Source organism: Gossypium arboreum, chromosome 8 (assembly GCF_025698485.1).
Source record: "Gossypium arboreum isolate Shixiya-1 chromosome 8, ASM2569848v2, whole genome shotgun sequence".
NCBI lineage: Eukaryota > Viridiplantae > Streptophyta > Magnoliopsida > Malvales > Malvaceae > Gossypium > Gossypium arboreum.
The window spans coordinates 7,759,719-7,773,742 of NC_069077.1; the positions used below are offsets into that span (position 1 = coordinate 7,759,719).

Sequence of the window (14,024 nt, forward strand, 5' to 3'; positions counted from 1 at the left end):
GATTGTTCCATTTGAAGTTGTTTATTTGTTGGATTGAGTAAAGGTTGTCATAGCTTGTTTACAAAATGATTTTTTTCAAGGTAGACTCGTTTTCAATTTATAGCCACTCGGCCGTTTTAGAGTTCTAAATGTTACTCGAATTTTAAAATATGTTTTATATTAGACGGCCTTGGGGTAGTCTGAAGGTATAGTCGTCCAGGGCCCAGGGTTGGAAGAGGCCTAATTTTTTTAATATATATATTAACTCAAAAAAAATTGTAAATATATTTCTAATATTTTTTTAAAAAAAATTTAATTTATTGTTTCGCGACCTAAAAAATGTCAAGGAGCTGTTTTATATTAATGTTTTTAAATTTAGATTTAAATTTTTTTTTATTATTTAAAACGAATTTATGTTAGGCTGATTGCCATGAGCTATCGAAGTATTTGCCCAGCCTGAATGGGTCACAACACATGGGTATGTTTTATTTCATGGGCTCCTTTAATTGGGCTTGGGATGTTCAAGAATTTCTTTAGCCTCTTTCTTTTGCATCTCATATAGAAATAAATAAATAAATTACTATCTAATTCATTTGAATTATATTTATAATTTAATATAAAATAATTTTAAATAAGTGATAAATTAAAATATTTGTATAAATTTGTTATACCATTACCCTATGAGGACATGTGGCACTGTGAGAGAACATTAGAGAGGCACTCATGGACTGCTCTCCACTGACATTTCCCCTTACAACACTTGGTGCATTATCCACCTGAAGAGTGCCTGGACAACCCTTCACTGCTTAGTGTCTAGCCACTTGGGTACCCTGTATTCTTGATCATCAGTTTTTAACAGGAATGCACTCACTTCTTGGAGGGGACCACCAAAGACACATGCATAATAACCTCGTACTACCTTACACCAAGGAATGTCAGAGCAGTACAATGCACAAGGATAAGCAACTTGCCACCTGATCGACCACACAAGAGGACCACCACCTATTCCGTCGGTGATGTAATATCACCAGCCTCAAGACTTCTTATAAATACATTTAGTTGCTGCAATGGAGAAGGGATCTTTTGTCCCTTTAGCAACCGTGAGCACTATACTGCTCGCCAACCTCCTTTACTAACATACTCTCCTACCTTATCACTTACTTTCTCCATCTCTCCGTCTGTTTAGATGAACTGACATTCCTTACATCATCACTTATTTCTCATTATCTCTTTCTTTGTTGATACCCGGTATCAACAATATTTATAAAACAACATTATCAAAATTTTAAAAATTAAATGTTATTAACTTGAGAATGAAGGGAAAAGAGCTCTTAGGAGCTAATGGTAAAATGTGAGACAAAGAACTTATAATGGTCCCGTATGATCCAAAATGAATTATTTATCAATATTAAAGGTAAACTATACTTAGATCGCTAAATTATTAGTAAATTTATATTTTGGTTACTCAACTTTAAAAAGTTACAAAATAGTCATTAAACTATACAAATGTTTTCATTTAAGTTACTAGACTGTGAAATCTTTTTATTTTAAAAGTCCAATCGGCCAGCTTTAAGTGACAATTCAACGACTAGCACAACAGAGTAGTACCCATTGACAACTAGAACATATCTCAATCCAAGTTGATTTGATGATTGGTGCCAAAGATTGGAGAAGAAAGTTACTCAAATTTTGATTCGCAAATTGGTGACGTTCAAAGCTATTTCATGAAAAAAAAATTGTAGAAGAGGAGGGAAAGTTTACCCTTTCAATTGGTGTAAGAGGTGAGAATAGAGAAGGCCATAAAGTGACGATTTTAACAACCCAATGACTTAAATTAAAACTTTCACACAGTTTAGTGACCATTTTATAACTTTTTAAAATCGAGTGACCAAAACGTAAACTTACTAATAGTTCTGTGAACTTGGATATAGTTTACCCTAATATTAATATACTGCTTTTACATTAATCAAAATGATATTAATATATATCTTTTATATTATATATAATGTCTTTGATTAAATTTGTGTTACTAATTCCAATATTTAGGTGAGAATTTATCAAAATTCATTTATTTTAAAAAGCAACATACATTATGTTAAAGGTGATTATGCTTTGGTTGCTGATAAGATGGCGACTATAACTTTTGCTGAGGATATTGGAATTCATTGTTTCAAGCAACATCAGATGAAGTTTTAAGAATTCTCCATAAGGATCTGGATGGAATTACTCTATCAAGAATGATACTTGTTTACTTTGTTGTTATTTTCTTTTTTTTTTTTTAAAAAAAAGTTGTTTTTGCATATGAAAAGGTTTGAACTCAAGATACTTTAATGTTCAATTTCTCATTTTTCTCATATTTAATTTTTATGTCATTTTTAATAAATTTATTATATATTTGTTTTCACATACATCGTGACGTCATCCTCACCTTCCTCCGGCTTATCACCGTGATGCGCTCGGGGTTCCAAACTCAACGGTGGCAACTAAACACGAGGGTTGCGTTGGGGACTTAACCCAACACCTTAACCCCTTTTGGTTAACCCGAGACAAATCGATAGATCTATGAGAAATCTCATTCAATTGAATATATGGTAGGGTAAAAAAATGGGATACCAAAAGAATTGACTGCCGAGCCGTATGAGGTAGGAAACTCTCAAGTACGTGGGTGTGCCAGAATGTAGTCTAGTACTATATTTAATGAGCTTGTTGAGTTGACATAGCTCTTCAACCGAGTCCTAACTCAATTGAACAATTACCAAAAACCATTTCTTTTTAATAATAAACGTTACTGTAGGGATATTATTGTTATTTCAAGTTGTATGAAAATACCATAAATTTTAATATCTTTACCATTTCAGCTAAATTTGATAATTATTTTTTTATAAATATATTTATTATATATATTTTTCACTCTGTGCGTTATAATTTAGTATACCACTATACTATTAGACTAATGTAAATAACAATTAAATAAAACATAAAAACTGCATCAATAATAAAATACAAAATATAATGGTATATTTTTTCATTTTATTAATAGAATTATTATTTTAACATAAATATTGTCGAAACCATTTTTTTTAGGGAAAAACGGGAATCGATTTAGATTTTGAAAATGAAAACGAATAGAGGAATCGCCACCAATCCTTTTTGATGAGGTGTGATCGGGTCACCTCGTAAAAGTGGTTATTTTTAATAAATGGTTTGATTTATTTAAACAATGATTTTGGTCCACGTAAATAAAAAAACAGGTTCAGGAGTCTGTTACGCACGAGGAAAGATTAGCACCCTCGATACGCCCAAAATTGATACCTAGTTGATTAATTAGTGTCTTAATGTCAAAGATTTGAAAACTTGAAAGAATTTAAAACACAATCCTTCTTTGAATTAATGCTAATTTAAAAATGATCAAATAAGTTAAAACGGATGTTAAGGACTCCCTCATCTCAAAATAATAAAACGTCACGCCTAGTAAGTTAGGACACGACATTTCGAACTTTGAGAATGAGCTTACCTTTATTTAAAATTCATATATTTTAGCCCCTTTTTAAGAGGATGTTCGGTTATTTAGGATGGACGAGAAAATTCGAAACCCAGTAAGTTAGGGCACGTTTCCTTGAATTCCCAAATACCGATCATTGCCTTATTTAGAAGATTTTGTTTTTAAACCATAGCCAATACGATACTTAAACGACATGTATTATTTGTTTGGATTAAAACAGTCCATGCTTGGACAAATACATTTGAGGTTGATGCGCGATATAATTTAAATGAAATAAAATAAAAGGGAGTATAAAACATGAAATAATAATACGAGAATAATATCACAAATGTACGACAAAGATAAAGATGCAAGTGAATGAATTAAGGCACACACAGTGATAATAACCATTCAACATGCATTGTGTAAATGTTAATATTAGTGATCAAGGAGCAAAAATAAATAAATAAATAAATAACATATGTGACACTCTAACTAAAAATAAATGGTATGAGGCAAATTAAAATGAATGGAATATAGAAACTATTCAACATAATGATGACTAAGTTTTAAAAGTAAATAAAGTAAAAGATGAATCTTTAAAATCGATAATATATAAAATAATTTGAGAAAATATGATATATTTATTTACAAAATTTTAGATCAAATGATGCGTACATATATACATATATATGTATATATAAGTATAAAATAGGTAATAATATTAGGAAATAACTTATAATGAGTAATAAATAAAATATTTAAAATAAATAAACTGAGTTTTAAAAGAGGACATAAACAACTTAAAATAATAAAACAATTTTAAATAAATAAAACATACATGATTTTAAAATGAAAAAGCAATTTAAAGTAAAGAATATAAAACAATAATTAACATATATAATATTTTGGCATAAAATAATATATATAAAGCAAACTTCAAATAAACAATATGTTAAATGAATCTAGATGAATAATGCACAAAAATGAAAAAATAAAATAGATAGAAAATAACAAGGACACTTTAAAATAACTTACAAAAGAATTTAAAATGAATAATGTGTAAAAGAGAAATTTAAAATAAATAATAAAATATATATATCTAAAATAATATATAAAAAGTTTAAAATAAATACCTATATAGTCTTAAAATTAGCAATAATAAAGGTTTACAATAAATAATAAAAGAGTTTAAAATAATTTTCATGTAAAATAATGTAACTAAATAATATATAAGAAATTGAAATAGAGTTTAACTCAAATGACATATAAAAAATGTAGAAAGAATAATGTGAAAAGAGAAATTTGATGTAAGATAATGCATAGAAAATGTTTAAAATAAATATATATATATATATATATATAAATATATGTATACATGTAATAATTTAAAATACCAAAATACGTATAAGAATCTCAAAATAAATACTACGTATGATGATTTAAGAAGAAATAATATATACATAAATAGATTTAAAAGAAAAATATATATATATATATATATATATATATATATATATATATAGATTCAGAAGAAAACAGATACATGAAACAGCATGAAAATGGGTAAAACCAATTTTAATATAAACTATATATATACAATGATATAAAAAATTAAATGTTACACAATATTTTAACAATATGATATAAAAATGTAATTAAACAGTAAAAAATAAATTAAAGCAAGGCACAACCATCAAAATAATTACGGATGTATATTTAAATAATTAAAATGTTAAATAAGTTAAAGAACTAGAGTATTATGCCTATTGAAATAAAAAAACTTAATTAAAACAGACCCAAACTAAATAAAATAAACCATTAAATAAAAATAAGGACCAAAGTGCGATGGGCATGAATGTGCGGGTATTAAAAACGCCATTATTCCAAGTTTCTGAACGCCCCATGTAAACATGGATCAAATCAAAACAGCATATAAGTTTTAGGAAAGAATTAAAAAAAACAAAAGAAACATAAATGGGACTCAATCAGATGACGGCAAAATAGGGAGGGACCGAGTGTGGAATTTACCCAACGTAATTAAATGTCACCCTCAAACGGTGCCGTTTCACTCTTTATAAAAACAAAATTAAAAGAAACCCTAAACTGATGCTCAATCATTTGAAACCAACACCAAAACTTAGGCTCCCTTTGGATTAGATTTTACCCACGGTGAGATGGAATATTGGGTGAATATTCCTTTTCACTGCACTGATTTCTTGTTTGGAAGATTTGAGGTGCACTTCAATTGAGCACTCTCACCATACTGCTGTTCTCAATTTTCACTGAAGCCAAAGGTGCCCGTGGTGAAGAAACTGAGGTGAGTGGTTTTATTACCCTTGTTCTTTGTTTTTTTTTTTTTGAGTTTTATAGAAAGTAAAATATTATTAGATATTATTATATAATAATTTAATAAATATATAAATTTATTGTCATAAATATATAATTTTAATTATTATTTAATATAAAATAATTTAAATATGTTTTATTATTTATTATTAATATAATTTAAAAATATTTAAATTTTATTGCATATGATTATAATATTTTAATTATCATTTTATAAAAATAAAATTTTATTTTATGTTATATTATTTAATATTAATATAAATTTAATTATTTATTTTATTATAAATACATTGTAAACTAATGTCTATAATGGTCATTTTTTATTCTCATCTCACCGCTACAGCTACGTTTGAATCCAAACACATATCCACCGCTATTTCTAATCTCACCGCTATAGTATTCAATCTCACCACTACAGTAATTAATCTCACCATTACCATTGTTTTTAACCTCACCGGAAGTAAACACACCGCCCATCCAAACTAAGCCTTAGCCTCCTCCCCTCTCATTCGGCCGAAAAAAAAAGAAAGACTTCAATTGCTTTTTTGCCTCCGTATTCGGCCGACGGTCATCAAGCGAAGGCCAAATCTAGCCCTGTTCGACCACGAATCCGAGGGTCGTGCTCCTGAGCCTCTGAATCTTCGCCTAGGCTTCGATAACGACGAAGCAAGCAAGGACTCGAAGGAGTCAATACTAAGATAAGTCTCTTCCCCCCTTATTTGATCTCTATCTCCTTTTTTAAAACCAAAAATCAGAAATAAAAGGGAAGAAAAAAGGGTTATTTCCAATCCTATTTCCCTCTTTTAAACCCTCGTTGGGAACCCAACGGGTTTGTGGCATCAAAACGCCGGCGACGACCTTTAACCATGGTGAGAAAACAAGACAATAGGTATGTTTTGCTTATTTATTTATTTTATCAAAATAAAAATAAAAGGATAAAAAACCTTCGAAATTCTTGGTCTCTTTTGATTAATTTCTTCGTTTTTGAATTTTGAAAAGAGTCCCCTTTACATTCATTATTCGCCTTTTAAAGCCGATTACAAATATTAAAAAAATGTTTCTTCTACTGTTTTGCGTGTTGTGTTTATCTGCTCTTCTTTGGTGCATTTCTCGGGGATGACAGAGAGTGGTTGAAGCGCGTAAGGTATGGGCGATGGTACGGCAAATTTGAACTTAGGTTTTTTTTGTTTCTTTTTCTGATTTTTTAATGTATTGGGCTAGGGTTTTTTTTAGGCTTGGGGCATTTTGGGTTTAATTGGGCCTGGACGGATTTGGCCCATTACAAATATAATATATTTTTTTATATCAAAAGTATCAACTAAATTAAAATTTTCATAAATAAAAATTTAATATGATGATGTTAATAATCATATTTTACTTTCAGCTCACCCCACTTTTATGTTTGCATCCAAACACATATGTTATCACTAATGTCAATTTCACCACTGCAATACTTGATCACAATGCTACAATGATTAATCTCATCAGAATCAATCTCATCGTCTATCCAAATGATTATTTTAGTAAGTTTTTCAATGAAAAAGATAATAATATTTAAGGAAATAGTGGTGTATTAGCATATGCAAATTTAGAGAGGTGCAAGTAGGGGTCTAGACTCCAATTTAGAAAATTTGTCTTTTAATTCTTCACAAATGATAAAATTAGAAATTAATATATAGAAAATTTAAACTTTAACCCTATTTTTTTAAAAAATCTCTTTAACCTCTTTAAATATCAACAAATTATAAATTAATATAATATAAAATTATACTTTGATTTAAAAAATTATAATTTAATTTTAACCTAAATTTTTTTTATTTCCCCTCCATCTATCACCAAAGATGAGAGAAAGGTGCTTGTTCCATGATACATCATGAACATGGGTTTCTACCCATCTATAAATAAGACCCTAATGGACAACTTGCAGAACTTAAACATTGAATCAATTGGGCTTTTTTGTAAGCATATTTGCATATATATACACACATATATATATAAGCGGCCATTCTCTTTCCTATCTAAATGCTAAATGAGGAATAGCTATCTAGTTTTGAGCTGAAAATAGCAATCGAATCTCCTAAAGGTTGCGGTGAAGAAAGAAGAGATCTCCCACCTATCTAAATCCTTTAGGACCAGAATGTACATCGACAAGAGGGCTTTCCCTATATATATATATATATGTACATTCTAAAAAGAGAGATCGTTCAAAAGTCCAAATCCAAGACTTGATCAATTAAATAAGAAAAACCAATGAGAATCAATAACGAAAATGAACTCGAAGGATTGCAACTTTCTTGGAATAAAGGGTTGGAATAAAGGTTTAAGTAAGTGAAATTGGAAAGTAACAATGTTTTGTTTATTGAAATTCTTCAAATGGGTCTTGCATCGGTGAGTAATGTTGTTGAAATTCAGTTAATTTGTGACTTGTGTCTCAAAGATTAAGAGTAAATTTAGAAGTATTCGAAGATCATTTAATAAAGTGACAGGTCATTTAGCAAAGATGATAAATAGTGATATTAGGCATCTCATGGTTCTTAACCAACGCATGAAATCAAGACGATATTAGAAGAGGATTCTCATTCAAGTTTTCTTGAGGAATCAATTAGTAATTAGCATATTTTACTGTATTTGGGCTTTACCTATATTTCTTTCTACCAAAAAAAGATGAAAATGGACTTAATAGCGATTAATATTTGTGCTTTGCAACTTATTGTGAAATGATAAAAATCTTTGAAAACCAATTAACAAAAATAAAGAAAGGGAAAGATAAAATATTCTCTCTCTCATCCCTACTTTTATTTTTCATATTTCAAAATTTAAGTCTAATTGTTAATATCGTTAAAATTTTTCTATTTAATTTATTATGACGGTGTAATGAATCTAAATTTAACAAAAAAATTTCTATGTCAATAATTGAACTTGCAGTTTTAAAATTGAATAGTAAAGAGACTAAAGCTATGTTTGATAAATTGAAAAATTAAGTGTTGAAAAATAGAGAGGTTAATGCTTAAAATTAAGTACCGACAAAATAACCATTGAATTTAAGTTATAAAATCCATTTAGTTTATTACTTAAAATTAAATATTGAATATAATTATATTATTTGATAAAAATAATACAATCTTAAAATTTTTTTTGAAAAAGTTAAGTGATAAGTAGGTGTCTCTCTATCATTTTCTATACTTTTTGTTAAAAAATTATATAGTAGTTTTCATTGTGGATTATTAAAATATTTTAAAAATTAATTTTTAAACATTTAATCAAAGAAGGCCTTTATTTCTTAAAAATAAAAATAGAAAAATTACATTGCAAATGTAAAATAAAAATAAAAATACAAGACCTAAAACATATTTTAACTATAATTTTTACTGAACAATAATAATACAAAGTACAAATGTTATATATGAAAAGAAAAGAGAAAAAGCCTCATCATCTCATAATACAAAATGCCCAAAGAAATAAAAAACCAACTTGGGCTTTTGGAGAGAGGGCTCTATGTTGATCGTAATCAAGGTATTCACCATCAACAGCAATGACTATAATTTCTTTGCCGTGGGTGCTATTTTACTACTACCTTTTTTTTTTTTTTTTCTTCTTACACCATGAAAAAAATAAAACAAAAGAACAAAGGTAAAGTTATGTTCCCATGCTGCTGCTGATATATATATATATATAAGAAATTTAGAACTGTGAAAGTGAAATGCATCGCCTATGGCAAGCAATGGTCCTCTTTTTGGGCTGCTTATTTTCTTGTTTCCAAGCTTTGCCAATATCTTGAGCAATGTTAATGGCATCTGAGGAAGCACCAGATAGGCCTCTTCTAGTGAACCCAACTGCATACAGTCCACCTTTCCCTTTCCATCCATTTGGGAATGGTGCCTTTGGGAATCCATTCTTGGAGAAAAATTCACCTTCCTGTTTTTTTTCATAATAAAAACAACATTAATAAATGTTTGTGGTTTGAGATAATAGGGTCAAAATTTATATTTTAGTCCCTTTAATGATATGTTTAAATTCAAATTTTACTTTCTCTATATTTTAATTTGATATAATTTGATTCTTTTAATTTTATAATGTCATTAGTTGATTCAAATAGTTAATATTGTTGACTATTTTGAATAAAAATAATAATTTTAGTTTTTTTAAAGCATCATTCTAACATAGTTGAGTTCGAAGCAGGAGAATTTAGAATTTTTTAGAAAGAGTTGAAATTGAATTATAAAAATAGTTAGTTTGATATTATGGTAAAGTGATAAATTGGCTAAAATATAAGAAGTAAAATTCAAATTTAAACAAAATAAAGGGACTAAAATCTAAATTTTACCAACATGTATATATAAGAGTCTAAAACAATTTTCTCACCTGAAGCCAAGAGGGAACATTACTACGGTACCCAGTGGCTAAAACAACTGAGTCAACGTCGAGTTTCTCACCATTAACGAGCTCAAGTCGTCCACGTGAGAACCGCTTTATTCCAGGAACAACTTGAATATCACCCGATTTGATTTTCTCCAATGCACCAATATCCAACACCGGTGTTTTCCCTTTACTGTTCTTAAGCTCTAATGGACCCATCAATGGCCTTTTCAATCCATATTTCTCAATATTTCCCAGCACCAACCAGGCCAAAATCAACAAAATCATGTCGACGAGCCAAAGTGGTAGCCATTTCATCATCAAAACAGCTAATTCAAACGTCGATTTCCCCAAAACTTCTCTTGGTAATACATGAACCTGTTAAAACATAAAAAGAAACCCATCATTAGAATTCAATCCAATGATGAAATCGATTACTTTATTTGTTTAAATAATGAAACTCACCGAGCTGCGAACCACCATTGAAGGTGAAGCATTATGGTTAGCAAGGTCAAGTGAAACTTCCATCCCTGAATTACCACAACCAACGACGAGTACATTTTGGCCTTTGAATTTCTCACCGGATTTATATTCACTAGCATGAATAACTTCACCACCAAAGTCGGCCAATCCGTCGATATCCGGCACCACTGACTCGGCATTTTCGCCGGTGGCCACAACTAGCCATCGGCAAATGTACTCGAACTCGGCTTTGTTAGAGCCTCTTACCGTCTTAACCCTCCAAAAACCACTGGTTTCATCGTACCTAGCTGATTGTACACACTCATTGAACTTTGGGTTAATATCAAAACGCTTAGCGTATGATTCAAGGTATTCAATGAACTGTTTCTTTGTTGGGTACTCAGGGAAATCTTCAGGGAATGGTACTTTAGGGAGTTGACAAAACTGTTTAGGAAGATGAAGTTTGAGCCGATCATAGGCTCGTTTTTGCCATAGAGATGCTATGCATTCGGCTCTTTCGAGGACAACAAAAGGGACACCTTGTTCTCTAAGACAAGCAGCAGTGGCTAACCCTGATGGACCAGCACCTACTATCAATGGACCATTGACTAATGTCCATTTACGTTGAAAGAAACCTTGATCTTGATCCACAAGTCTAAACAAGTTCTCCATTGTTTTTAAGTTTTGGCTAAAGGGTTTTTGAAAAAAAAAAAAGTAAGTTTTTTTTTTTTGATGAACTGAAAATGGATGAAATTTGATATTTTTGATTTGTTGTAGTTGTTGTTGATATGGAAGGATTTGAGGTAATGGGGGTGTGTTTATATAGAGGAAGTGGTGGTGGTGTGAAAGGGAGTCAAGGAGTGAAGGACCATGTGATGACATTCAATAATTAATGTGATCTCAAAGGGCTTTCAAATCATATAAGCTAATGGCTAAGTTTTGTTTTTGTTTTATTATGGAATAAAAAAAATATTAATAGATCTTATATAGATTATACTTGGTTTAAGAAAAATTGTTCAAGGATATTTATTCTTTCCTTTAGATGAAATCATGATTATACAAAATTGAATGATTAAATTCTTCAAAGAAAATTGAATGATTGAACTTTTATATAATAATAAATTTAGTTTAATATTTATCTTTTTTTAAATTTTTTTAGCTCTAATTTTTAAATTATTTTAGTGTTCAACTTTCAAAATTTAATCAAATCAGTTTTCTTTAAATAGAAAAGTTGATTGAACTGTTAAAATTTTAACCACACTGACGTAACAACCTGTGTAGCAATTCATGTATATACTTCATTACTGTGGTGGATAATCATTTTTATTTTTTATGAGCTTCTTTTTAAAATTTTTTATTTTCTTTTAAAATTTTATGAAGCACACACGATTTATCATGTGGGCTACCATGTCACTATAGTTAAAATTTCAACATTATAGTCTATTTTTCCAACTAAGAAAAGTAAATGACCAAAATTTAAATGTTGATCAGAGTTAAAATGATTTCCAAAAAATAATTAAAGCTAAAGTAACAAAAATTAAACCGTAGGGACTAAATTTATCGTTTTACCTAATAAAAATAATTAAAAGCGTAAATTTTTTTTATTTCCACACATTCGAATATGCAGATATTGAGAAGAATCATTAAGGGCCTAATGAAAATAATTTGGAGTCTAACTGGTTTAATAGCAAGCTTTAGATTCTATATACTATTTTTCTTTTATAATTATAGGTGTCCGTTTTATGATTGAATAATATTTAAGTAAAATTCTTTTCAATAATATCGATTTTAATATTTTAGATTTCATATACCACAACTAAAAATCAATTAGCATAAATATAAGATGAAGCAGAGAGCTGAGAGGGAATATATTGGGGAGCAAAGAAAATGACACAACAGTCGAAACATCCTCATTTGATTCTATGGACCTCTCCAAAGAGTTTCTTCCTCAATGCTCAAAAAATTAATAATAAGGGAAAATCTTGATTTTGGTATTTCTATTTTATTAAAATTTTGATTTTGATTTTATATTTTGATTTAATATAATTTGATCATTTTATTTTTATAATATTATTAATTTGTTCATATAGACATACATCATTAACTATTGCAATTAAAATGTCAATATAATTTTTTTTAGTTAATTAAAATGTAGATATAATTTTTTTTTTGTTACAAAAAGGGTAACGCCTCAAAACTTAAGTGATAATAACAAGTTTTAGAAAAAAATAGCTCCCTCTGTATCAACTCACAACTGCTTTGATCATAAAAAGATTCATGTTAGCCAATTGATATGGGCATTGTTGCCAATACAAGAGGACATGAGTTCAAATGTACTAAAACACATTATTCTCTTGTTTATGGGTTGGGAAGGGGCTAGGGGTAGTTCTATGCATTGTGTCAAAAAAAAATTCATGTTAGCATGATGAATTGGATGGACATTATACTCAACTAAAATACAATGATAAAATCTTAAATTTAAGTATTTCAGTGTGTGGTACTAAGATCAAGGGTCAGTCATCCTAATGAAATGGATGTAGCAGTGGCTTGCTGGCCATAAATACCCCTTTATTTTGCTAAGTGGACTTCGCCAATTGGTTTGAGTCAATGATTGGAAAACTTTTTTTTCTTGATCTTGATTTTGGTAGAAAGTCGGGTCAAGAATTGGGGTCCTAGTTGAACTGGAGAGACCCAAATTCATTTTGGTGTCATAGAATTTTTTAGCTTAGATACCATATGATTGTGTATCATATGAGTAGGCCTGAAAAAACTCTTGTATAGCTTCTTCGGTTTCTCGGCAAAGAGAAATATGACCAACAGTGGTTCGAATATATATATAAAGAATCGAGATAATTAACTAAAAAAATTGGAGAGACGAAACAAAAAATAATTGTATTGTAGAGTGACATTTGAGAGGCATTATAATCATAATTATACTACCAAGGGGCTAAAGCCCTTACTCGTCACTTTGTTTACACCCCTATCGAAAAGAGAATTTAAATTCAAACCTTAAATTAAAGATGACATTATTAGGAAGATGAATTTCAACAATAAAACACTTACATGGATAACATATAGGCAAGTTGTGAGTGGGATATAGGCAATGCTCCCACGTGGAGTGGATGAGGCAACTAAGCCAAGTTGCCAAATAATAAGGGTTTCTTCACACACACACACACAGTGTCATAATCAACAGCTCCTCTCCTTTGGGATTAACACCTGAAAGGCTGTTTCTACCCACACAAACCCCATTTCGCCAACTGTCTTCCACACAAGTTTTCCCTCATCTTCTATTTGTTTACTAAGTTTTCACACCATTTTCCAATCCAATCCCTCGATATCCCTTCCAAGAAATCTGCTCTATCACTTCACTAGCTACTCTCCACTGCTTTGCTAG

At 29.6% G+C, this 14,024-nt stretch overlaps 1 protein-coding gene across 1 annotated transcript; it reads right to left on the minus strand.

Moving 5' to 3' along the window:
• Positions 1-9,189: 9,189 nt before the first annotated feature.
• Positions 9,190-11,409, minus strand: LOC108469325 (probable indole-3-pyruvate monooxygenase YUCCA5). Its single transcript, XM_017770215.2, has 3 exons — positions 10,631-11,409; positions 10,172-10,543; positions 9,190-9,724 (listed from the first exon to the last, which is right to left on the minus strand). The coding sequence occupies exons 1-3, from the start codon at positions 11,297-11,299 to the stop codon at positions 9,491-9,493; spliced, it is 1,275 nt and encodes a 424-aa protein (XP_017625704.1). The 5' UTR covers positions 11,300-11,409; the 3' UTR covers positions 9,190-9,490.
• Positions 11,410-14,024: the final 2,615 nt, after the last annotated feature.

Excerpts from the sequence above, each read along its gene's own strand:
- LOC108469325 (XM_017770215.2), bottom strand. The coding sequence starts at position 11,299 with ATGGAGAACTTGTTTAGACTTGTGGATCAAGATCAAGGTTTCTTTCAA. Across the intron at positions 10,544-10,630 it reads CAATGGTGGTTCGCAGCTCG|GTTCATGTATTACCAAGAGA; the intron begins GTGAGTTTCATT and ends ATGTTTTAACAG. Across the intron at positions 9,725-10,171 it reads ATGTTCCCTCTTGGCTTCAG|GAAGGTGAATTTTTCTCCAA; the intron begins GTGAGAAAATTG and ends GAAAAAAAACAG.